Genomic DNA, 26,628 nt, shown 5'->3' with positions numbered 1-26,628 from the left:
CTTTTAGGATTTCAAAAGTTTTATGTAGGTTGAAATGATTAGAGTTAAACATATAGAATGAAATTTAATAAGGATAAATAGGGAAAATCATGCATTAATGTTTAAAAATAAATGCCATAGTACGTCGGATTGAGGCAATTGGCTGGTCAATAGTCATGAGAAAAAGATCTGGTGGATTTTACTTGATAAAAAGCTCAGAGTAATCCAAGGGGGTAATGTCATCACCAAGTAGGCTAATTCTGTTTTAGGCTACATTAATCCCTGTTTTACCATGAGGTAACTAGAACATATCTAGAGTATTATGCTCACTTCTAGAAAGCACACTTTAGGTTGGATATTAATAAACCAGGGAGGTCTCCAGAGCAGCATTTCCCAATCTGGTCTATATGTTACTTACATTCCAACTGAGATCTTAATAGGTGTTTTGGGGGAAGAAACGTCCCATGGTCACCAAAGACTACATACTAAAACTTCATCCTATATATTCATAATTATCATTAACATATCAAGGAATTTGTGTAGTCCTGCATTAAAAACCTAAGTGAAGCTAAATGATATAAATATGTATTAAGAGAATGTAAAAGAAACAATAGAAAACTATTAAAATCAATAAGTCAATACAACAAGGTCTCTGGATAGAAAGGCAAATATAAAACCAATCATGGGCTTCCCTGGTGGTGCAGTGGTTACAAATCTCCCTGCCAATGCAGGGGACACAGGTTCGAGCCCTCATCTGGGAAGATCCCACATGCCACGGAGCCACAAAGCCTGTGTGCCACAACTACTGAGCCTGCATGCCACAACTACTGAAGCCCAGGTGCCTAGAGCCCATGCTCCGCAACAAGAGAAGCCACCACAATGAGAAGCCTGAGCACCACAACGAAGAGTAGCCTCCACTCACCACAACTAGAGAAAGCCCACGCACAGCAACAAAGACCCAATGCAGCCAAAAATAAATTAATTTTAAAAAATAATAAAACCAATCATATTTCTACACAGCAGTAACAAAATTTAAAAATAAAAATCAAGGGGCTTCCCTGGTGGCACAGCGGTTGAGAGTCCGATGCAGGGGACATGGGTTCGTGCCCCGGTCCAGGAAGATCCCACATGCCGCGGAGCGGCTGGGCCCGTGAGACATGGCCACTGAGCCTGCACGTCCGGAGCCTGTGCTCCGCAACGGGAGAGGCCACAACAGTGAGAGGCCCGCGTACCGTGAAAAATAAAAAATAAAAAAAGAATAAATAAATAAAGAAAAATCAAGTCTCAAGGCATTGATTAATCAAAAATATGCAAGACCTCTAAAATGAAAATGTCAAAACATTATTGAGAGAAATTAAAGGAGAACAAAATGAATGGAGAAATATATCATGTTCATCATTTAGAAGGTTTAGTATTATAATTTTTTAAATTCCTCAAGTTAACCTATAGACTCAAGGCAAAGTCAATTCCAGATTTTATTAGAAAATGATAAGCTGATTCTAAAAGTATCTAGAAATGCAAAGGGCCAAAAATAGCCAAGACAATTTTTAAGAAGAACAAAGCCGGAGGACTTATACTACCAGACCTCAAACCTATCTATAATATAAAGTAATTAATATACAAGTGGCATTTATCATGAGAATGAAGGTTGGTTTAAACATTTGAAAATCAATGTAATTCACCATATTAACAAAACTTTTTAAAAGTCATAGAATCAACTCAATAGACACAGTAAGACCATTTGAAAAATTGCAATATTCATTCTCATTAAAAATTTTCAAAACCAGAGTAGAAGAGAACTTCCTGAACTTGATAAAATGCATCTAAGAAAAACTTACACCTAACATCATACTTTATGGTGAAAGACTGGAAGCTTTCTCTGTAAGATCAAAAACAGACAATGGTGTCTGTTTTCATCTTTTCTGTTCAACATTATATGCGAGGTCTAGTCAGTGCACTAAAACAAGAGAAGAAAACCAGTGCATCCATATAGCACAGGAAGAATTAAAACTTTCTTCTCATATGACATAATCATCTAGGTATATAATCTGATGAAATCTTTAAAAAATGTTACTAGAAATTCCATTTCTGGCATGAAAGCATGACGAGCTCTGCAGACTTGCTCGTCAGTGAAACTTGCAAAATGTATTTTAAAAACTACAATTTAAAGTTTCTGGAAATGGTCCTAAGGGCATACAACAACAGAAAAGTAAACTATTTATTAAAGAAAATCTACTAAAACTCAGTAAGGAAATCAAGAGTCCAGACTATTTAAAACAAGAATTGTTCCCACCCTCCCCCTTCCCAGATCAGTCTGAAGGAAACTGTACTCCAGACTGGTGCAGCCCAGAAAGAACACAGGGCTCTCTCTTCTCCCAGCTCCCACTTAGAGGGCTATCTTCCTGGGAGGGGCAAGACACCAGCATTTCTCATCCTAGAGCAAGCTACCTATTGTTATGGCTAAATTCTGGGCAAGTTTGGCTGAGAGGTAGGAAATCCCTTCATCCTCCCAGCCCCCATTCATGGAATCTAGACTCTAACTTGGGCATGGCACTGCTGAGGTTACTGTGCCCTGAAGTGTCCTTGATCTGGTTCATGGGGCAGTGGTCCATGTTGGAAAAGGCAAGCTGAGGAGACCTGGAGCTGCTGTCAACCCCAGGCATGGGGACTTGATTTAAGGTTAGTCTTTTCTAAAACAGTTATCTAGTATTATAAGTTTCTTTAATTTAGCACTACTTTATACCATGTTTTTAATTTAGTTTAATTGAAAAGGTTTTAAATTTTTCTTTTTAGTTCTTCTTTGACTTATATTTTATTTAGAAGTATATTATTTAGTTTGCAAGTACTTGGAGATTTTCCAGATATATCTGTTTTTAATTTCTAATTTTATTCCTTTTGGCCAGAGAACATACTTTGTATACTGTGAATTCTTTTAATTTTTTACAACAAAGAATATGGTCTATCTTGGTAAATGTTGTAGGTTCAGTTGAAAAGGAGGTGTATTCTGCTGCTGTTTGTTGGAGTGTTCTACAAATGACAATTAAGTCAAGTTGGTTGACAATGGTTCCTCTTTCTGCTACATTTACTTATTTTCTGTCTACTCGTTATATTGTTTATTGAGAGAGGAGTGTTAAAATCTCTAACTATAATTATAGATCATCTCTTTTTCCTTTCAGTTTCCTGTTTTTGCTTCATGTCTATGATTAGGTGCATAAATACTTAGGATTGTTATGTACTCTTTTCTTTCTCTTTATATTGGAGCATAGTTTATTAACAATGTTGTGTTAGTTTCAGGTGTACAGCAAGGTGATTCAGTTATACATATACATGTATCTATTCTTTTTCAAATTCTTTTCCCATTTCATTTATTGCAGAATATTGAGCAGAGTTCCCTGTGCTATACAGTAGGTCCTCATTGGTTATCTATTTTACATATAGTAGTGTGTACATGTCAATCCCAAACTCCCAATCTATCCCTCTCCCCCACCCTTTCCCCCTGGTACAAAACCTTAAGTTTGTTCTGTAAGTCTGTGAGTCTGTTTCTGTTTTGTAAATAAGTTCATTTGTATCATTTTTTTAAGATTCTGCATATAAGCGATATCATATATTTGTCTTTCTCTGTCTATCTTTAAAGTGGGTTTCTCTCAGGGACCAATTGTGGGTCTTTCTTTTTATCTATTTTGACCATCTCTGCCTTTTAAAATAGAAGTTTAGGTTATTTATATTTAATGTGATGATTAATATGGTTGCTATTGGTTTTCCATGTGTTTCATCTATTCTTTGTTACATTTTTCTCTTTTTCTGCCTTCCTATTGATTTTATAAACTTTCTTGCTTTATTAGCTATAATTTTTAAGTTCTACAGTGCACATTCTTAATTTATTACAATCTACCTACAAGTAATAATATCATATCACATCATGTGCAGTGTATTTCCATTTCATCTTCTGGCCTTTGTGCTATTGTTGTCATACATTTTCCTCACATATACATTATAAACCACACAATACAATGTTATTATTTTTGCTTTAGGTAGTTATTTATTAAAGATATTTAGGAAAAAAAGAGACATATTTACCCACATATTTTCCATTTTTGTTGCTCTTCCTTCCTTTTTATACATCCATTTTAATTTTATTTATTTATTTATTTATTTTTAATTTTGTTCTATTCTATTCTATTCGGCTGCACTGAGTCTTAGTTCTGGCATATGTGCTCTTAGTTGTGGCATGAGGGATCTAGTTCCCTGACCCAGTATTGAACCTGGGCACCCTGCATTGGGAGCATGGAGTTTTAACCACTGGACTAACAGGGAAGTCCTATAGATCCATATTTCTATCTAGCATCATTTTCCTTCTGCCTGACACATTTCCCTTAACATTTCTTGCAGTACAGACCTGCTGGTGATGAAATTTTTAGCCTCTATATGTCAGAAAATGTATTTATTTTACCTATGTTTTTAAAATATATTATCTCTGGTACAGAATTCTAGATTGACATTTTTAGTATTTTAAAGCTGTTGCTAACTACCTTCTTGCTTCCCTGTTTCTGACAAGAAGCCTGCTGTCTTTCTAAAATTTTCCCTGTGTATATAAATGTTCTGTTTCACTATGTTTGCTTTTAAGATTTTCTCTTTATCATTAGTTCTAAGCAATTTGATAATTTCCCTTGGTGTAATTTTCTTCATGTTTCTTGTTTGTTGAACTTGGTTTGGGCAGATTATAATTTTCATCAAATTTAGAATATTTTTTGACTAGATTTTCTTCAAAGACATTTTCTGCCTCTCCCTTCAGATAATCCAGTTACACTTATATTAGGCCACTTGAAGCTATCCCACAGTGCACTGATGTCCTGTTCACTTTTTCAGTCTTTTCTTCCCTCTGTGTTTCATTTTTGCTAGCTACCATTGCTGTGTCTTCAAGCTCATCAATCTTTTCTTCCTCAGTGTCTAATCTGTTGTTAGTCTCATCTGGTATGCATTTCACCTCAGATATTGTGCTTTTTATACCTAGAAGTTCAATTTGTTTTTGTTTTTTTAACTTACATGTCTCTACTCAACATGCTCATATTTTCCTCTACTTTTGAACATATGGAATTTAGACATACCTATTTTAATATACTTATCTACTAATTCATTTGTGTCATTTATGCATCTGTTTTTATTGATTGGTTATTCTGCCTTTTGGGGTTGTATTTTCTTGCTTCTTTACATGTCTGGTAATTTTTGACTACATACCAGCCATTGTACATTCACCTTGTGCAAATATTCTTAAACTTTGTTCTGAGATAATGTTCTGAAAACATTTTGATATTTACTTTTCAAGCTTGCTTTTAAGCTTTGTTAGTTGGGACCAGAACAGCCTTTGTTTGGGGATGGTTTTGCCATGCCACTGAAGCCATATTCTTCTGAGTACCCTACCCTAACCCCATATGTTGCAAGTTTTTCCACTCTGGTTGGTAGCAACACAAGTTATTCCCAACCCTATTATTCCATCTGCTGTTGTCCAGTGGTCCTTTCCTCAACCTTGGGCTGTTTCCTTATATGCATGAGCTGAGCAGTACTTACCTGAAAACTTGAGGGAAATTCTCAGCAGATTTCTGGATCTTTCCCTCTGCACAACTCTCACTTCTCCATGCACCTCTTGCTTCTTCTCTGCCCTACAAATTTTAGCCATCTTGGCCACCCCAAATTCAAAACTCTTTCTCATCAACTAAGGGAGTCCACCAGGCACTATGTGGATTCTCCCTCCCTACACTGCAGCCTGAAATTTATTGAGGCAGTAAGGTGATATAATCCTATGGCTCAGCTTGTTTGTTTCACTTCTTTCAAGAATCACTGTCCTGTGCTGCCTTTGTTCAATTTCTGATAACTACTATATACTATGTTTGTTCATTTCTTAGTTGTCTTTTAAGAAGATAAATCTGGTTCCTGTTACTCCATGTTAGCCAGAGCAAAAGGCTCCATGCATATTTTTCATGGGTACTCAAACTCTTAATGTCTACAACTAATTTCCACCTCCTTCCCCTACCTTCTTTGTTCCAACCAAACCCCAAAAGAAACATAATAAAACAAAATACTACTGTTCCTCCTCCAATATTCCTTATTTTAGAAAATGGCACCACTCACTCATCTAAACCAGGAACTTAGAGGTTATCATTTTCTCCTCCCTTTCCCCTAATCCCATAATTTAATCAGTCACCAAATTCTCTACATTCCCACAATCATCACCTTCATTCTGGACAACTGAAATCAATTTCTGACTGGTCTTCTCTTCCTCCAATACTGCCCTGTTCCAATCTATTATTTATACTAAAGCAAGAGCCATATAGCCTTCATCTAAAAACAAACAACCCCAAAAAAAGACCATGCAAACATATCTTTAACTTTAATTAATAAGTGAGTTTATTATAGTGGTATAGGTATAGTAATTCCAACACTATTCACTATTTTATGTATATTGTAGAATAAAACAAATTAGTAAATCAGTGAAGAATAATTTGTTCAATTGGAATTAGTGGTATCAGTATAGACTCATTACACATGCACATACACATATGTCTACATTTATACACATATTTGTTTATATATCTATATGTATATATATATACGAATATATACAGGTGTGTGTATATGTATATATGTAATTTTCTATTTTCTCAATTCTGTCCACTGAAAGGTCCTAGATGCAAATGACACCCAGTAGCAATGAAAATATCTAGCACACAGAAGTTGGATTTTAAATATAATTTCCCACAAAAAAAGATGCTGTTTCTTCTTGGAAAAAATGATTGATTATAAGGCTGAATGAGGGAGAGTACAAGTTAAGTCTGGAATATACTGTTATGCCAAAAAGTGCTCAAAAATGAGAATAAAAGTCAGCTTGAATAAGCTCCCACCAAGCAAACACAGGGAATTATGAACAAACATTGTAATCAAAATAGATAATAATATATAATAATATTAATGGATTACATTTCATTCAATAAGATAAGAATCCATCTGTTCATGCTGATAGTTACCTAATTAACTAAAGAGAAGGAAAGGGTTTTATTACAATAGAATATCATATAATAAATGTAGATAATTGGCAAAAGTTGAATATGGACTACAGATTAGTAAATAGTATTAGGTCACATTTTCTGAATTTATAATTTCATTGTAATTTTATAAAATAACTTCTTTGTTCTAAGAAAATACACACTGAAGTATTTAGGGATAAAGGGTTATGATATCTGCATCTAATTCTCAAATGGTTCAGGAAAAAAACATAAATACATTGGTATACTTGCCCTTTCAATATGGTCCATGAGGTATTATAATGCATTTACTTCATTGCGATCATATTGCTGATCATACTAAACTGAGATCCCATCTAGCCATCAGATTTCTCCTCTTTGGAATATCAGGCTGATATGTGCTCAGGGTTTTTAGAACAAAGACATGTTTCCCAGCTGTTCCTGGGACACACCTGCCATCCAGGCAGGGATTGGTATTTTATTACCAGAAACGGGTGTGACCAAATGTTGTGGTTTAATACTCTATATGCATTTACCTAAGTGAAATTTGGAACCTTCCAAAACCAGACCAGAGAGATTGACCATTGAAATGAAGGATTAGAACTAATTTCCAGTGCTCAGAGGGAAGAAACTCAGCTTTACACTAACCTCATTGATCAAGACACTATTGAAGGTACCTTAAGAATCTTTTTAGATGACAATAGCCAAGAAGATCTTGAAACAATAACTGACCTCCAAGCCCAGGTCGCAGCCGGTTGTCATAGCCATCCAGAAGACGATCCAAGATTCTGGTGAATATAGTGATGTTGTCGGTGCTGTCATCAGGAATATCTGGAGCATGCTTCGGAGAGAGTCTGAGGCAGTGGAAGAAAAAGAGACACAAAATAATAGTTCTTAATAGCAAACAATTAAATGTCTAACACTTTAATTCAAGAAAATGTCAATCAGTAGACTGGGCCAATTAAATAGCTTTGTACCGCAACCAAACCAGCAAGCACTTTGGCATGAGCCAAACATACAGTCCAGCCCCAACCCAGCAGTGGAGAAACACCAGTAGAAATCTTGGACAGGATATCTGTGGGAATAATACATGGCATAAAGTTGATTTATCACATTTTGTTTCATGAAAAGGGCCTCCAAAAAAAAAAAGGAAAATTTTGTTAACTTACCCCTTTTCTAGCCTAGAGAAACACAGGTTCACAGGACAACAGACCCAGAAAGACCTTTGAATTACATGTAATCTACCTATCTCTCACCCTATGGAGATAAGGCAACAAAGCAATAGCAGTCCATTAAATGTTAAAGCTACCAGAATGCTTAAGAGATTCCTAATCTCTTTCATTTCATACATGGGGAAATAAGCTCAGAGAGAACACCAAATTTGCCCACAGTCGTATTGCTAGTGAGGGTCAGAGATAGAACTATAATCCAAATTTTCTGATTTTCTAGAGACCCTCAGCTACCTTCTGCTTATCCAGTGTGGATGCCTTCTGCAAGCCTTTCCAAGCAGTGGGCACTTTACTAATCACCTAATCAGGCCGAGGCTGTGACTAATGCTTTCACTTTATGAGGAGAGGCTTGGTGTGGTTTGACGGGACTAGAAATAAAGAAAGGCCCTGGGTAGTTTTGGGGAAAGAGAGATATAGTGAAGGAAATGGCTGTTGCCAAGGGTCAAGAAGCATGGTGTAGAATCAAGTAATAATCTAGAAGTCAGGAATCCTACATCCTAGTACCAGCTGTATTCGTGATTTGGAGTAGACAATTAAGCAAATTATAGTCCTATAGGTCTCAGTTTTACCCATTCTTACTTTGGACCCAGAAGGTCGCCATTAATAGATATATAATAACTATTCATAGCATCCAGTTAATCGGGGCAATAAGAGACAGGTTAACAGTTAGAAGGAATCTTGAGGGGCAGTCAATATGTCTTCCCACCAAAATAGTAGGCACACCTGAATTGAATAGTTCTTACTCTAAACTGCCACTCCCTGGCTGATAAACTTTGAAAAGTCATTTTGAACCCAAATTCCTTAGTTCATAAACCGAATTCAATTCACATAATCGTTCAATGCATCTTTAATGAGCATCAACTGTGTGTCTATAGAAAAAAAACAGAGCAGAAAAAAGGTAAAGGTAATCGCTCCTCTGCTTACAGGTGTTCTGAGACACTCAAATGATAAAATAGATACACGTGGAATGAAAAAGGTACCTAGGCCTAAAAAGTCTGGAGACATGAATTTGAATTTATTAGTTGAGTGACCTTAAGCAAGTCACATAACACCTCTAGTAATAGCCTTCTCATCTTTAAAATTAAAATAACTTCACTGATATGTTGTATCAATATTAAATAATGCATTAAAATTTCCAGACTTAATACTTAATATCTAGAAGTATTCAAAGTTTGTTTTCTCTTTTGTAAAATAGTAGCTTATGTACTTGAATGCATAATTCAAATGTAAATAGTCACAACAAAATATTGGCACCCCCATCAGCCAAAGCCATAAGGAAAGCTTTGGTCAAAAAGCACTGGAAACCAGTGAAGACTAGAGGTGATTGGCTGGTTTAGTGAAGAGTACCACAAGTGATACAGATACCTCATTTGGAAGGGGGAAGAAAGAAGGAAACTGTAGTGCAGAGCTAACTGACATCAATATGCTGAAGAGATAAAAACAGACACCCTGTCAGGTCTTGGCTCACATTTAACTTAATCACCGATGTTCTGAATCCATCTTACATGGGCTGTGGGGAGAGAGGCTACAGGAGCTCAATTGATTTTGTGAAAACCTCTTTCTCATTTTCCCTTAACTCTCACTGCGGGGAATCTTGACCCTGGTTAGCCTAGTTTGATTTCTGGGAAATAGGTCTATGAATTGAATGAAAAGCCAATTTTTTTATTACTGGAAGGGGATAAAAAGTAGAATCCTCACAGAGTCATAGCAAGCTATAAAGGGCTTCAGAGATATCTACTCCAGGTGGATTTATAGATGGAAATTGTAAAGTCCCTGAACATAAGTTTTAACCACACTGACTGTTAATGGAAAAGTTAAAATTTGGATCCAGAATTCCTGAATATAAAGCCAATATACTGTGCTGCCTCTCTTACTGAAATAATAATTTCCTTGATGATGCATTTCCATCCCTTTCTGACTCTGTGCTGATAGCAGCATTCTTCACTAATAAATTTTAAGTCAAAAATTAATGCAAAATATCATTCCAAAACAATTTTCAATAGATTTCTCTATGATTTTGCACTTGATTCCTGATAAATTTTTCTTCTTATGTGGTCAATTATTGCAGGGGGAGCTGGAATCTTGTTTAATCTAGAACACAAGTTAGAACTCTCTCTTCTTAAATAACTGAAGTGCAACAAGCTGAAGATTCTGTAGTTTGTACCCATCCAAAATAGTCCGGGGGAACAACAAAGAATCATAGTATGTCAGGATTATGGAGGACCTTAGAGACCATATAATTATTTCCCTTCATTTTACAGATTGACAACCTAAGACACCAACAAAAGAAAGGGATTGTTTAAAGCCACATGCTTATTAAGTTGATGAGACTGATGCAATAACCATGCTTGTTTTGCCTTATATCTGTCATTACTGGCTGGACTAAATACGATATTAATAATGCATCATTTAAAATGAAAATGATGTTACTAATACAGTATCTATAGGTTAGGCAAGTTTAGTCATTTTTTTAGTCTTAAAAATGGAATAGTGGTAAATCCAAAGAACTAGGGTCAAATGAACAGAGTTTTAGTCCTGAATCTGCCACTAACTGATCATGTGAACTATTTCCTTACATGTGACACAGAGATAATTCTCCAACTTATAATGCTTTCGGAAGAAATAAGTAAATAAGATAATAAACCATAAAATTGCTTTGTAAATGGTAAAGCTCAACATACATTGAGGTTGATCATTCCTTTTCCCCCAAACTCCTGAAGATGTAATGAGACACCTTTGAAAGATATGCACTTCTATGCTATGGGAAAAGTTAAGCTCACCAAGTGATTAAGTTCAGGGTAAGTAATAAGTATTAGTTCAACTACACTGAGAAAGGACCCTGATGTGTTTATGTCAGGGGGAAGCAGAAGAGGCACAGATGTGGAGTTGCTGATACAGTTCATAAAACAACCTAAAGAGAGGATAAATTTACTTCATTAAAAGGATGGCATTTTCCCTAATACTGTATTATCTCCTGGGGGAGAACAGATTTTAAAAATAAAGAAAATCCAAAATTACTATGCAGAAGGTAGTGTCAACAAGATGGAGAGGTCTCAAAGCTCATCTCCCCCTTACACACACACACACACACACACACACACACACACAAATCCATAAGAACAATAAATAACTACAAACTGAAGAAAACAGCTAAGGGAAAGCTCTAGAAAACAAAGAAGCAGTAGCAAAAACCTGAGGAGCTCAAAAATCAAGGATGGCCACATAGAAAAGTACAGGAAGCATGCTACCTATGTCACCTCATCTCCCAGTCAGGACCTGCTCTGCACCTGGAAGAATCACCTCTGAGGAAGTTCACCACACAGGGAGAAGGAGGGCAGGAGAACCCCAGCAAAAAGCCTCACCACTGTGGACATTTGCAGCTTTTGCTACAGAGGTCTCCCACAGTCTTTCCTGATTCTGATGTCAGTTGATGAAATGGAGTGGCCCCCTCTACATCTCTACTCCCTGTAGCTGTCACTGAGGTGAGACTTGCCCTCAGGGTCCCCAGCTGCTGCTGTGCCCCACTCTTAGAAATCAGATGCCACAGCATCTTGCCATATACGAGATTGGAGCTGCCTCTGCTCTTCACTCTCCCCTGGCCACAGTCAAGGCTTTGTCCCACCTTCACCAGGAAAGCCTCTTCTGCCCTGGTCTAGCCTCCTTGGTTATAAGTCACACTATGGCTGCCATTATCCAGGCTTTGCTGCTGCTGCCCTGAGTCCCACCCACCAGGTTCCAGGACAAGGCTCTGAATCATCATTGCCAGTGGTGCTAAAATTGCCCTAAGCCCCACCTCTTGGGTCCCAAGTCACTCTTAGACCTCCATTATCAGGGTCCTGATGCTGCCATCTGGGACCCACCCACTGCATTCCAGGTTGTGGCTCTGGGTCTTCATTGCATGGGATGTGGCTGCTGCCCTGGGCCACACATCCCAATCTGAGGTCAAGACTCTGAACTGTCATTGCTGAGGTGGACTCCACTGCCCTGAACCCTGAACTCTGGATTCCAGGTTGTGTCTCTGGCCCATCACTGCTGAAACCAGGCTACCTCTACCCTGAGCTCTCCACCAACCCCCATCCCAGATCAACGCTTTGAAACATCATTCCCAGGTGTGTTACCACTGACCTGAGCTCTCCCCTCAGGTTTCAGGTTAGGGCTCTGACACATGATAGCTGGGACTAGGTAGCCACTTCCCTGAGCCCCATCCCCTGGGTTCCAGGTCACAGCTCTGACCATCACTGCCAGCACTGTGCTGCCACTGCCCTGTGCCCAGGTCCCTGGATCCCAACACATAGCTTTAACAGAGTTGTGTTACTGCTTTCCTGCAACTTCCCCCTGGGGCCAGAGTTGAAACTTTGACCCACCATCCCCAGGCTATGCTACTACTGTACCCTGGCCCCTGGGCTCAAGCCACCATTGTACCTTGTCATCCCATGGCTTGTGGAATTCTGCCCTCTCCCTACCAGCCAGAGTCACAGCGGTGAGCCCCTGAGACCCAGGTACTGGTTCCATGGGATATCTACACATGCCCACATCCTAGAAACCAGTGATATAGCTGCAGCAAGTGCACCTGTGCTTCAGGACCCAGGTGCTGTGTTAGTTCCATGTGCACTGGATCCTCGGGCATTAGCTCTGAGGGTTCTATGTGTCAGCATGCCAGACCAGGCATTGAGAAGGATCTCCTCAGGTAGAACACCCTCCCATGGGCAAAAAAATAAGGGGTGAGAACAGAAAGACCCCAGTAGCCTTAGCCTCTGAAGATTCCAATAGCCCTATCTGCCATTGCCACCTGCAGGTCCTCTGCAGCCTTGGCCACAGAAGACACCGACAGTCTGGCCAATGGCAATGTCTGCCAATGGAGCAGCATGGAGACTACACCACTGTGCCTCACCAGGAACCAAGGATGCTGCATCCCACCCAGCTGGTGCCTTTTAAAGCTACCTCCAAGTGAAAGTCTTTCACTACTGTAGCCAGTCCAAAAAGAATGGAAGAGGTGAGTGCACCCTTAAATGCACAGACATCAATACAAACCAATCATAAAAATGAAAATGTAAGGAAATGTGATACCACTAAAGGAACAAAATAATACTCCAATAACTGACCCCAAAGAAATGGAGATCTGTGAGTTATCTGAAAAAGAGTTCAAAATATAAAGAACTCCTACATGCCAATTAGAAAAAGAGAAACAGCTCAATTGAAAATGGGCAAGGGATAAGAACACATGGTTCATGAAAGAGGATCCAGAAATGTCAAGACACACAAGAAAAGATGCTCAACGTTACTAGTAACTGGGAAGATGCAAGTTAAAACACCAAGGGGATTCATCTCATAGCCAGCATATGTGCAAAGGCTGAAAAGTTTGGTAATAGCAAATACTGGGGAACATGTAGGAACCAGGAATTATTCTGAGGGTCAGATGATGCAATTACTTCCAGGAGCAATTTGACAGGATCTAACGGAGTTGAAGATGTACAGTCCTTGTGACTCAGCAATTTCAAGTCTATTGGACTCTACTAGAAACCTCCTTGCCTGAGCATAAGGAGGAAAGTAGCAAGTTTTCTCTACTGTACTGTTCTTTTGGTTTTGTTTTGGTTTTTTGCAGTATGTGGGCCTCTCACTGTTGTGGCCTCTCCCATTGCGGAGCACAGGCTCTGGACGCGCAGGCTCAACGGCCATGGTTCACGGGCCCAGCCACTCCACGGCATGTGGGATCTTCCTGGACCGGGGCACGAACCCGTGTCCCCTGCATCAGCAGGCGGACTCTCAACCACTGTGCCACCAGGGAAGCCCATACTGTACTGTTTTAATTGCAAAACATAAATATGAAATAACGCTTGCTCAGTTAGAGAATGAAAGTGTAAACTCTGGCTTTTGCATATGATCCTAGACAGCAATGAAAATGAGTAAATTAGATTGACATGTATTAAGCCAGATAAAGCCCAAAATCAAAAATCTGAATAACATTGGGCTTCAAAAGGATATGTATAATTTGACATCATTGTACAATTTTAAAACTCATAAAAGTTTTATATTTTAGACAGTTGTGAACTGTACATTGAGTAAAGTATAAAAATGCATATCTGCATAGTGTTCAATTATTATAAAGTGAACCTCTATGTAACCAAATAACCAGAACCCCAAAAGCCCCTGTGCGTACTTTTCTAATCCAACCCAGCCCCTCCTGTTCCCCTATAGGTAACAACCAGCCCGAATTTTTGTGTGTATAATTAATAATAATAATTGTAAGGATGCTCAATGAGATTCAAGTGAACACAGATAGACAAATCAATGTACTCAGGAAAATAATACATGAACAAAATGAGAAACTCAACAAAGAAACAGAAATTTTTAAAAAATGAACCAAACAGAAGTTCTGAAGATGAATACAATGGATAAAATGAAAAATGCAATAGACAGCTTCAACAGTATGCTCAATCAGGCAGAAGAAAGAATTTGTGAGCTTGAAGACAGATAGTTTGATATTATCCAGTCAGAGGAGAATTAAACAAAAGAAATTAGAAATTAGAATGAAAAAAGTGCTGTATAGCTCAATATTTTGTAATAACCTAAATGGGAAAAGAACTTTAAAAAGAATAGATACAGGTATATGTATAACTGAATCACTTTGCTGTACACCCAAAACTAACACAACATTGTTAACCAGCTATACACCAATATAAAACAAAATTAAAAAAACAGAGGGGAAACAGAGACTTTACTCTTGGAGGACACACACAAGGTCTTGCATGCATCAGGACGCAGGGCAAAAGCAGTGACTTCATAGGAGCCTGGGGCAGACCTACTTGCTGGTCTTCGAGGGTCTCCTGAGGAGGCAGAGGGCAACTGTGGTTTTCTTGGGACATAAAAGCTGGAGGTGAACACACCTGGGAGTACCCATCTGAAGGCTGACATCTTGCTTGGACATTAGCACCAAGACCTGGCCCAATTCAACAGCCTCTAGACTCCAGTGCTGGGACACTTCGGGTCAAACAGCCAACGGGGCAGGAACACAGTCCCATCCATCAACGGACAGGCTGCCTAAAGACTTCCTGAGCTCACAGCCATTTCTAGACACTCCTCTTGACATGGCACTGCCCACCAGAGGGCCAAGACACACCTCCACACACCAGTGGGCAGGCACCAGTCCCTCCCACCAGGAAGCCTGCAGGAACCTCTAGACCCACCTCACCCACCAGGGGGCAGACACCAGAAGCAAGAAATATACAGTCCCACAGCCTGTGGAACTGAGTTCACAAACACAGCTCAGAATCTACCTTGGGGCCAGCTGGTCCCTGGCCCGTGGGTGATGAGAGAGTACTACTGGGGCATATAGCACATCCCATACAGATGGCCACTTCTCCAAGCTGGAGAAACATAGCTAACCTTCCACATACATAAAAACCCAAATAGAAGGTTTAGAAAAAGTGAGACAGCAGAGGAATATGTTGCAGATGAAGGAATAAGATAAAACCCCAAAAGAACGACTAAGTGACATGGAGGTAGCCAATTTACCAGATAAAGAATTCAAAGTAATGATCATAAAGATGATCCAAGATCCTGTGAAAATAGTGGATGCACAGAGCAAGAAGTTACAAGAAGTTTTTAACAAAGAATTAGAAAAAATAAAGAACTGAACAGTTGAAGAATACAATAACTGAAATGAAAAATACACTAGAAGGAATCAATAGTAGAATAAATGAGGCAGAAGAAGAGATACATGAGCTGGAAGACAGAGTGGTGGAAATAACTGCCATGGAACAGAATAAAGAAAAAAGAATGAAAAAAATGAGGACAGTTTAAGAGATTTCTGGGACAATGTCAAATGCAGCAATATTCACATTATAGGGATCCCAGAAAGAGTAAAGAGAGAGAAAGGACCTGAGAAGATATTTGAAAAGGGAATAGCTGAAAACATCCCTAACATGGGAAAGGAAGCAGTCACCCAAGTCCAGGAATCACAGAGAGTACCATACAGGATCAAGCAAAGGAGGAACTGGCTGAGACACATAGTAATCAAACTGACAAAAATTAAGATAAAGAGAAAATTTTAAAAGCAACAAATAACATACAAGGGAAACCCCATAAGGTTATCAGCCGATTTTTCAGCAGAAACTCTGCAGGCCAGAAAGGAGTGGCATGATATATTTTAAGTGATGAAAGGGAAAAACCTACAACCAAAAATACTCTACCCAGCAAGGCTCTCATTCAGATTCGATGGAGACATCAAAAGCTTTACAGACAAGCAAAAGCTAAAAGAATTCAGCACCACCAAACTAGCTTTACAACAAATGCTAAAGGAACTTCTGTAGGCAGAAAAGAAAAGGCCACAACTAGAAACAAGAAAATTATGAAATGGGAAAGCACACTAATAAAGGCAAACATACAATAAAGGTAGGAAATCATCCACACACAAATATGATATCTAAACCAGTAATTGTGAGAGGAGGAGAGTACAAATGCTGGATATTTCCAATACATTTGAAATTAAGAGATCAGCAATTTAAAACAAGCATGCATATATGTAGACTGTTATATCAAAACCTCATGGTAAACACAAACCAAAAATATATAATAGATATATACACAAATAAGAAACAGTAATCCAAACACAACACTAAAATAGTCAACAAATCACAAGAGAACAAAAGAGGAAAGGAAGAAAAAAGACCTACAAAAACAAATCCAAAACAATTAACAAAATAGCAGTAAGAATATACATATCAATAATTACCTAAATTTAAATGGATTAAATGCTCCAACAAAAAGACACAGACTGGCTGAATGGATACAAAAACAAGACCTGTATAAACGCTGTGTACAAGAGACCCACTTCAGACCTAGAGACACATACAGACTGAAAGTGAGGGGATGGAAAAGTATTCCATGCAAATGGAAGTCAAAAGAAAGCTGGAGGAGTAATACTTATATCAGACCAAATAGACTTTAAAGACTAAAGTCTTTAAAGAGACAAAGAAAGACAAGAGACAAAGGACACTACATAATCAAGGGATCAATCCAAGAAGAAGATGTAACAATTGTAAATATATATGCACCCAATGTCGGAGCACCTCAATATAGAAGGCAAATGTTAACAGACATAAAGGGAGAAATCGACAGTAACACAATAATACTGGGAGATTTTAACACTCCACTTACATCAATGGACAGATGATCCAGACAGGAAATCAGTAAGGAAAACAGGCCTTAAATGATGCATTAAACCATATGGACTTAATTGATATCTAGAGTGTTTCATCCAAAAGCAGCAGAATACACATTCTTTTCAAGTGCACATGGAACATTCTCCAGGATAGATCACATGCTGGCCCGAAAAGCAGCCTCAGTAAATTTAAGAAAACTGAAATCATATCAAGCATCTTTTCTAACCACAACATTATGAAGCTAGAAATCAACTACAAGAAAAAACTTCAAAAAATACAAACAGGTGGAGGTTAAACAATATGTTATGAAACAACCAATGGATCATTGAAGAAATCAAAGAGGAAATAAAAAAATACCTAGAGACAAATGAAAATGAAAACATGATGATCCAAAACTTATGGGGTGCAACAAAACAGTTCTAAGAGGGAAGTTAATAGAGATACAAGCTTACCTCTGGAAACAAGAAAAATTTCAAATGAACAACCTAACGTTACACCTGAAGCAACTAGAGAAAAAAGAATAAACAAAACTCAAAGTTAGTATAAGTAAACAAACCATAAAGATCAGAGCAGAAATAAATGAAATAGACTAAAAAACAATAGAAAAGGTCAATGAAACTAAAAGCTGGTTCTTTGAAAGGAAAAACAAAATTGATAAACCTTTAGCCAGACTTATCAAGAAAAAAAGGGAGAGGGCCCAAATCAATAAAATTATAAATGAAAAAGAAGTTACAACCAACACCACAGAAATACAAAGGACCGTAAAAGACTACTACAAGCACCTATATGCCAATAAAATGGACAACACAGAAGAAATGAACAAATTCTTAGAAAGGTACAATCTCCCAAGACTGAACCAGGAAGAAATAGAAAATGTGAACAGAACAATTACAAGTACTGAAATTGAATCTGTGATTTAAAAACTCCCAACAAACAAAAGTCCAGGACCAGATGGCTTCACAGGCAAATTCTATCAAACATTTAGAGAAGAATTAACACCTATGCTTCTGAAACTACTTCAAAAAGTTGCAGAGGAAAGAATACTTATGAACTCATTCCATGAGGCCACCATCACCCTGATACCAAAGCCAGACAAAGATATCACAAAAAAAGAAAATTACAGGCCAATATCACTGATGAACATTGATGCAAAAATCCTCAACAAAATACTAGCAAACCAAATCCAATGATACATTAAGAGGGTCATATACATGATCAAGTGGGATTTATCTCAGGGATGCAAGGATTTTTCAATATTCACAAATCAATCAGTATGATATACCACATTAACAAATCAAAGAATAAAAAACTTCTGATCATCTCAATAGATGCAGAAAAAGGTTTTGATAAAATTCAACATCTATTTATGATAACAACTCTGCAGAAAGTGGACAGAGAGGTAACATACCTTAACATAATAAAGGCCATATATGACAAACCCACAGGTAATATCATACTCAATGGTGAAAAGCTGAAAGCATTTCCTCTAAGATCAGGAGAAAGACAAGGAGGTCCACTCTCACCACTTTCATTCAACATAGTTTTGGAAGTCTTAGCCATGGAAATCAGAGAAGAAAGAGAAATAAAAGGAATACAAATTGGAAAAGAAGAAGTAAAACTGTCACTGTTTGCAGATAACAGGATACTATACATAGAAAGTCCTAAAGATGCTACAAGAAAACTACTAGAGTTCATCAATGATTTTGGTAAAGTTGCAGGGTACAAAATTAATACACAGAAATCTGTTGCATTTCTATACACTAACAATGTAAGGTCAGAAAGAGAAATTAAGGAAACAATCCCATTTACCATTGCATCAAAAAGAATAAAATACCTAGGAATAAACCTACCAAAGGAAGCAAAAGACCTGTACTCCCAAAACTATAAGATGCTGATGAAAGAAATCGAAGACAACACAGGCAGATGGAAAGATAAACCATGTTCTTGGATTGGAAGAATTAATATTGTCAAAATGACTATACCACACAAGGCAATCTACAGATTCAATGCAATCCTTATCAAATTACAAATGGCATTTTTCACAGAACTGGAACAAAAAAATTTTAATTTTTATGGAAACACAAAAGACCCTGAATAGCCAAGGCACTCTTGAGAAACAAAAACGGAGCTGGAGGAATCAGGTTCCCTGACTTCAGACTATACTACAAAGCTACAGTAATCAAAACAGTATACTGGCATTTAAAACAGACATAGGTCAATGGAACACGATAGAAAGCCCAGAAATAAACTCATGCACATATGGTCAATTAATCTATGACAAAGTAGGCAGGAATATACACTGCAGAAAAGAGAGTCTCTTCAGCAAGTGGCAGGGGAACATTGGACCGCCACATGTAAATCAATGAAGTTAGACTACTCACACTATACACAAAAATAAACTCAAAATGGATTAAAGACCTAAAAATAAGACCAGATACTATAAAACTCCTAGAGGAAAACTTAGGCAGAATACTCTTTGACATAAATTGCAGCAATACCTTTTTGGATCCGTCTCCTAGAGTAATGGAAATAAAAACAGAAATAAACAAATGGGACCTAATTAAACCAGAAAGCTTTTGCACAGCAAAGGAAACCATAAACAAAACAAAAAGACAACCTACAGAATGGAAGAAAATATTTGCAAATGATATGATTGAAAGGGATTAATTTTCAACATATACAAACAGCTCATACAGCTCAATATCAAAAAAAAAAAACAACCTAATCAAAAAATGGACAGAAGGTCTAAAAAGACATTTCTCCAAAGAAGACATACAGTTGGTGGAAAGGCACATAAAAAGATGCACGACACTGCTAAGTATTAGGGAAATGCAAATCAAAATATAATACACCACACCAGTATCACCTCACACCAGTCAGAATGACCAACATCAAAATATCTACAAATAATAAATGCTGGGGAGGGTGTGGAGAAAAAGGAACACTCCTACACTGTTGGTGGGAATGTAAATTGGTACAGCCACTATGGAGAACAGTATGGAGGTTCCTTAATAAACTAAAAATACAGCTACCATATTATTGATCCTACAATCCCACTCTGGGGCATATATCTGGAGAAAACCATAACTTGCAAAGATACATGCACCTCACTGTTCACTTTAGCACTATTTACAGTAGCCAAGACATGGAAGCAACCTAAGTTTTTCATCGACAGATGAATGTATAAAGAAGGTGTGAAATATATATATATATATATATATATATATATATATATATATATACACACACACACACATACATGCATATACACATACATACACACACCAATGGAATATTTCTCAGCCATGAAAAGAATGAAATAATGCCACTTGCAGCAATATGGTTGGACCAAGAGATTATACTAAGTGAAGTAAGTCAGACAGAGAAAGACAAATATAATATGATATCACTTATATGTGGAATCTAAAAAAATGATACAAATGAACTTATTTACAAAACAGAACCAGACTCACAGACATAGAAAACAAACTTATGGTTACCAAAGGGGAAGGGGGGAGGGATAAATTAGGAGTTTGGGATTAAAATATACCTACTACTCTATATAAAATAGATAACCAACAAGGACCTACTGTATAGCATAGGGAACTATATTCAATATCTTGTAATGACCTATAATGGAAGATATTATAAAAAAGAATATATATATATAAAAAACTCAGTTATACATATAGGAGTTACTGAGCTGTATACCTGAAACTAACACATTATAAATCAACCATATTTCAATAAAAAAAATTTTAATAAAAAAGAAGTTAATCTTGAAGAAGAAGCATAAAAAATAAAATACATTTTGTCTAATAGGAAAAAAAAATAGTTACAGCTATAATATTATGTTGATAGATACATAACATAAAAAGATGAAAAGTGAGGCATCAATATAAACTGTGGGGGCAAGTAAATGTGTAAAACTTTCTTATGCAATTGAAGTTGTTATCAGCTTAAAATAGAAGATTATAAGATACATTATGAAAGCCTCATGGTAACCACAGAGCAAAAATTAGATACACAAACAATGTAGAGAAAAGAATCAAAGCAACCCACTAAAACAATCATCAACTAACAAAGAAAGACAGCAAGAGAGGAGGAAGGAAACTAAGGAACTTCAAAACAATCAGAAATCATTATTAAAATTTAGTGATAGTAAGTCTTTATCCAATCATGTCTTTAAATATAAATGTTTTAAATTCTTCAATTAAAAGACACAAAGAAGCTAAATGGATAAAAACAACAACAACAACAAATACCAAGGCCCATCTATATGCTGCCTATAAGAGGCTCACTTAAGCCTTAAGCACACTCACAGGCTGAAAGTGAAGGGATGAAGGTATTTCAAGCAAATGGAAATGAAAAGAGAGCAGGGGTAGCCATATTTATATCAGACAAAAGATACTTTAAGTAAAAAACTGTAACAGGATACAAGAAGGTCATTATATAATGATAAAAGGGTCAATTCATCACAAGGATATAACAACTGTAAACTCATGCACACTCAATATTGTAGCACGTAAATATATTAAACAGTTATCAATGGATCTGAAGGGAAAAATAGACAGCAATGAAATAACAGTAGGGGACTTCAATACCACACTTTCAATAATTGATCCATCATTCAAATAGAAAATGAATAAGGAAATAATGGATCTGAATGATACCTTGGACCAAATAAACCAAACAGACATTTACAGAACATTCCATCCAACAGCAGCAGAATACACATTTTCTCTAGCACACACAGAACATTCTCCAGGATGGTTCATGGAATATATCATAAAACATGTCTTAGCAAATTTAAGAAGATTGAAATCATAAAAACTATGTTTTCCAACCACAGAAATATGAAACTAGAAATCAATAACAGGAGGAATGCTGGAAAATTGAAAATATGTGGAATTGAACAACATGCTCCTGAACAACAAATGGGTTAAAGAAGAAATCAACATGGAAATCAAGAAATATTTTGAAACAAATGAAAATGGAAGGACAACATATCAAAACATGTGGGATGCTGCAAAAGCAGTTCCCAGAGGGACGTGTATAGCAATAAATGCCTACATTAAGAAACAAGAAAGATCTCAAATAAGCTAGAAATAGAAGAACAAACTAAGCCGAAAGTTCACAGAAGAAAGGAATTATCAAAGATCAGAGCACAGAGCTTCCGGGAAGATGGCGGAAGAGTAAGACACGGAGATCACCTTCCTCCCCACAGATACAACAGAAATACATCTACACGTGGAACAACTTCTACAGAACACCTACTGAACACTGGCAGAAGACCTCAGACATCCCAAAAGGCAAGAAACCCCCCCCACGTACCTGGGTAGGGCAAAAGAAAAAAGAATAAACAGAGACAAAAGGATAGGGACACGGGACCTGCACCAGTGGGAGGGAGCTGTGAAGCAGGAAAGGTTTCCACACACTAGGAAGCCCCTTCGCGGGCGGAGACGGTGGGTGGCGGAGGGGGAAGCTGCGAAGCCACGGAGGAGAGCACAGCAACAGGGGTGTGGGGTGCAAAGCGGGGAGAGATTCCCACACAGAGAATCAGGGCCGACCAGCACTCACCAGCCCAAGAGGCTTGTCTGCTCACCCGCCGGGGCGGGCGGGGCTGGGAGCTGAGGCTCGGGCTTCAGTCAGAGCGCTGGGAGAGGACTGGGGTTGGCGGCGTGAACACAGCCTGCAGGGGGTTAGTGCACCATGGCTAGCTGGGAGGGAGTCCGGGGAAAAGTCTGGACCTGCCGAAGAGGCAAGAGACTTTTCCTTCCCTCTTTGTTTCCTGGTGCACGAGGAGAGGGGATTCAGAGCGCTGCTTAAAGGAGCTCCAGAGACAGGCTCGAGCCGCAGCTAAAAGCGTGAACCCCAGAGACGGGCAGGAGACACTAAGGCTGCTGCTGCCACCAAAAAGCCTGTGTGCGAGCACAGGTCACAGTCCACACCCGCCTTCCGGGAGCCTGTGCAGCCTGCCACTGCCAGGGTCCCGGGATACAGGGACAACTTCCCCGGGAGAACACACGGTGCACCTCAGGCTGGTGCAATGTCACGCTGGCCTCCGCCACCACAGGCTCACCCCGCACTTCGTGCCCCGCCCTCCCGCTGGCCTGAGTGAGCCAGAACCCCCGAATCAGCGGCTCCTTTAACCCTGTCCTGTCTGAGCGAAGAACAGTCGCCCTCCGACGACCTACACGCAGAGGCGGGGCCAGATCCAAAGCTGAGCCCCTGGGAGCTGTGAGAACAAAGAAGAGAAAGGGAAGTGTCTCCCAGCAGCCTCAGAAACAGTGGATTAAAGCTCCACAATCAACTTGATGTACTCTGCATATGTGGAATACATGAATAGACAACTAATCATCCCAAATTGAGGAGGTGGACTTTGAGAGCAAGATTTATGATTTTTTCCCCTTTTCCTCTTTTTGTGAGTGTGTATGTGTATGCTTCTGGGTGAGATTTTGTCTGTAGAGCTTTGCTTCCACCATTTGTCCTAGGGTTCTATCTGTCCGTTTTTTCTTTGTTGTTGTTGTTGTTTTAAATTTTTTTTCTTAATAATTATTTTTTATTTTAATAACTTTATTTTATTTTACTTTATCTTCTTTCTTTCCTTCCTCCCTCCCTCCCTCCCTCGCTCCCTTCCTTCCTTCCCTCCTTTAGACAACGAATCATCCCAAATTGAGGAGGTGGACTTTGAGAGCAAGATTTATGATTTTTTTCCCCTTTTCCTCTTTTTGTGAGTGTGTATGTGTATGCTTCTATGTGAGATTTTGCCTGTATAGCTTTGCTTCCACCATTTGTCCTAGGGTTCTATCCGTCCGTTTTTTTTTTTTAATTTTTTTATTTCTTTTCTTTTTTTTTCTTAATAATTATTTTTTTATTTTAATAACTTTATTATATTTTATCTTATTTTATGTTACTTTATCTTCTTTCTTTCTTTTTTCCTTCCTTCCCTCCTTCCTTCCTCCCTCCTTTCTTTCTTTCTTTCTTTCTTTCATTCTACTTCTACTAATTCTTTCTTTCTACTTTTTCTCCCTTTTATTCTAAGCCATGTGGATGAAAGGCTCTTGGTGCTACAGCCAGGAGTCAGTGCTGTGCCTCTGAGGTGGGAGAGCCAACTTCAGGACACTGGGCCACAAGAGCTCTCCCAGCTCCACATAATATCAAATGGTGAAAATCCCCCAGAGATCTCCATCTCAACACCAGCACCCAGCTTCACTCAATGACCAGCAAGCTACAGTGCTGGACATCCTATGCCAAAAAACTAGCAAGACAGGAACACAACCCCACCCATTAGCAGAGAGGCTGCCTAAAATCATAATAAGGCCACAGACACCCCAAAACACACCACCAAACATGGACCTGCCCACCAGAAAGACAAGATCCAGCCTCACCCACCAGAACACAGGCACTAGTCCCCTCCACCAGGAAGCCTACACAACCCACTGAACCAACCTTAGCCACTGGGGACAGACACCAAAAACAACGGGAACTACGAACCTGCAGCCTGCAAAAAGGAGACCCCAAACACAGTAAGATAAGCAAAATGAGAAGACAGAAAAACACACAACAGATGAAGGAGCAAGATAAAAATCCACCAGACCTAACAGATGAGGAGGAAATAGGCAGTCTACCTGAAAAAGAATTCAGAATAATGATAGTAAAGATGATCCAAAATCTTGGAAATAGAATAGACAAAATGCAAGAAACATTTAACAATGACCTAGAAGAACTAAAGATGAAACAAACAATGATCAACAACACAATAAATGAAATGAAAAATACTCTAGATGAGATCAATAGCAGAATTACTGAGGCAGAAGAACGGATAAGTGACCTGGAAGATAAAATACAGGAAATAACTACTGCAGAGCAGAATAAAGAAAAAAGAATGAAAAGAACTGAGGACAATCTCAGAGACCTCTGGGACAACATTAAACGCACCAACATTCGAATTATAGGGGTTCCAGAAGAATAAGAGAAAAAGAAAGGGACTGAGAAAATATTTGAAGAGATTATAGTTGAAAACTTCCCTAATATGGGAAAGGAAATAGTTAATGAAGTCCAGGAAGCACAGAGAGTCCCATACAGGATAAATCCAAGGAGAAACATGCCAAGACACATATTAATCAAACTATCAAAAATTAAATACAAAGAAAAAATATTAAAAGCAGCAAGGGAAAAACAACAAATAACACACAAGGGAATCCCCATAAGGTTAACAGCTGATCTTTCAGCAGAAACTCTGCAAGCCAGAAGGGACTGGCAGGACATATTGAAAATGTTGAAGGAGAAAAACCTGCAACCAAGATTACTCTACCCAGCAAGGATCTCATTCAGATTTGATGGAGAAATTAAAACCTTTACAGACTAGCAAAAGCTGAGAGAGTTCAGCACCACCAAACCAGCTCTACAACAAATGCTAAAGGAACTTCTCTAGGCAAGAAACACAAGAGAAGGAAAAGACCTACAATAACGAACCCAAAACAATTAAGAAAATGAGAATAGGAACATACATATCGATAATTACCTTAAATGTAAATGGACTAAATGCTCCCACCAAAACACACAGATTAGCTTAATGGATACAAAAACAAGACCCATATATTTGCTGTCTTCAAGAGACCCACTTCAGACCTAGAGACACCTACAGACTGAAAGTAACGGGATGGAAAAAGATATTTCATGCAAATGGAAACCAAAAGAAAGCTGAAGTAGCAATTCTCATATCAGACAAAATAGACTTAAAAAAAAAAGATCAGAGCAGAAATAAATGAAATAGAGACCAGGAAAACAATAGAAAAGATCAATGAAACTAAGTGCTGGCTCTTTGAAAAGATAAACAAAATTGGCAAGGCTTTAGCCAGATTAACTAAGAAAACAAGAAAGAAGACACAAATAAATAAAACTAGAAATGAAAGAGGAGACATTACAACTGATAGCACAGAAATATAAAAAATTATGAGAGACTACAATTATATGTCAACAAACTGGATAACTGAGAAGAAATGGATAAATTCCTAGAAACATATGACCCACCAAAAAATGAATCATGAATAAACAGAAAATCTAAAGAAACCCTTAACAATTAAGGAGATTGAATCAGTAATCAGAAAACTCCCAAACACAGAAAAGCAAAGGATCAGATGGTTTCACCAGTGAATTCTACCAAACATTTAAAGAGGAATTAACACCAATCCTTCTCAAACTGTTGCAAACATCTGAAGAGGAGGGAACACTCCCAAA

General features: G+C 38.1%; 1 protein-coding gene across 1 annotated transcript in view; it reads right to left on the bottom strand.

The window, feature by feature from the left end:
* Positions 1 to 26,628, bottom strand: part of GABRA3 (gamma-aminobutyric acid type A receptor subunit alpha3) — a 151,687-nt gene that overhangs the window by 116,017 nt on the left and 9,042 nt on the right. Inside the window, exon 2 of the mRNA XM_019939255.3 lies at positions 7,728 to 7,849. Coding sequence (XP_019794814.2) covers positions 7,728 to 7,849 — 122 coding nt within the window. The remainder of the gene's footprint in view (positions 1 to 7,727; positions 7,850 to 26,628) is intronic.

Source organism: Tursiops truncatus, chromosome X (genome assembly GCF_011762595.2).
Source record: "Tursiops truncatus isolate mTurTru1 chromosome X, mTurTru1.mat.Y, whole genome shotgun sequence".
NCBI lineage: Eukaryota > Metazoa > Chordata > Mammalia > Artiodactyla > Delphinidae > Tursiops > Tursiops truncatus.
Note: the sequence above shows the minus strand (reverse complement) of the source record. Positions and strands in the feature narration are given on the sequence as shown.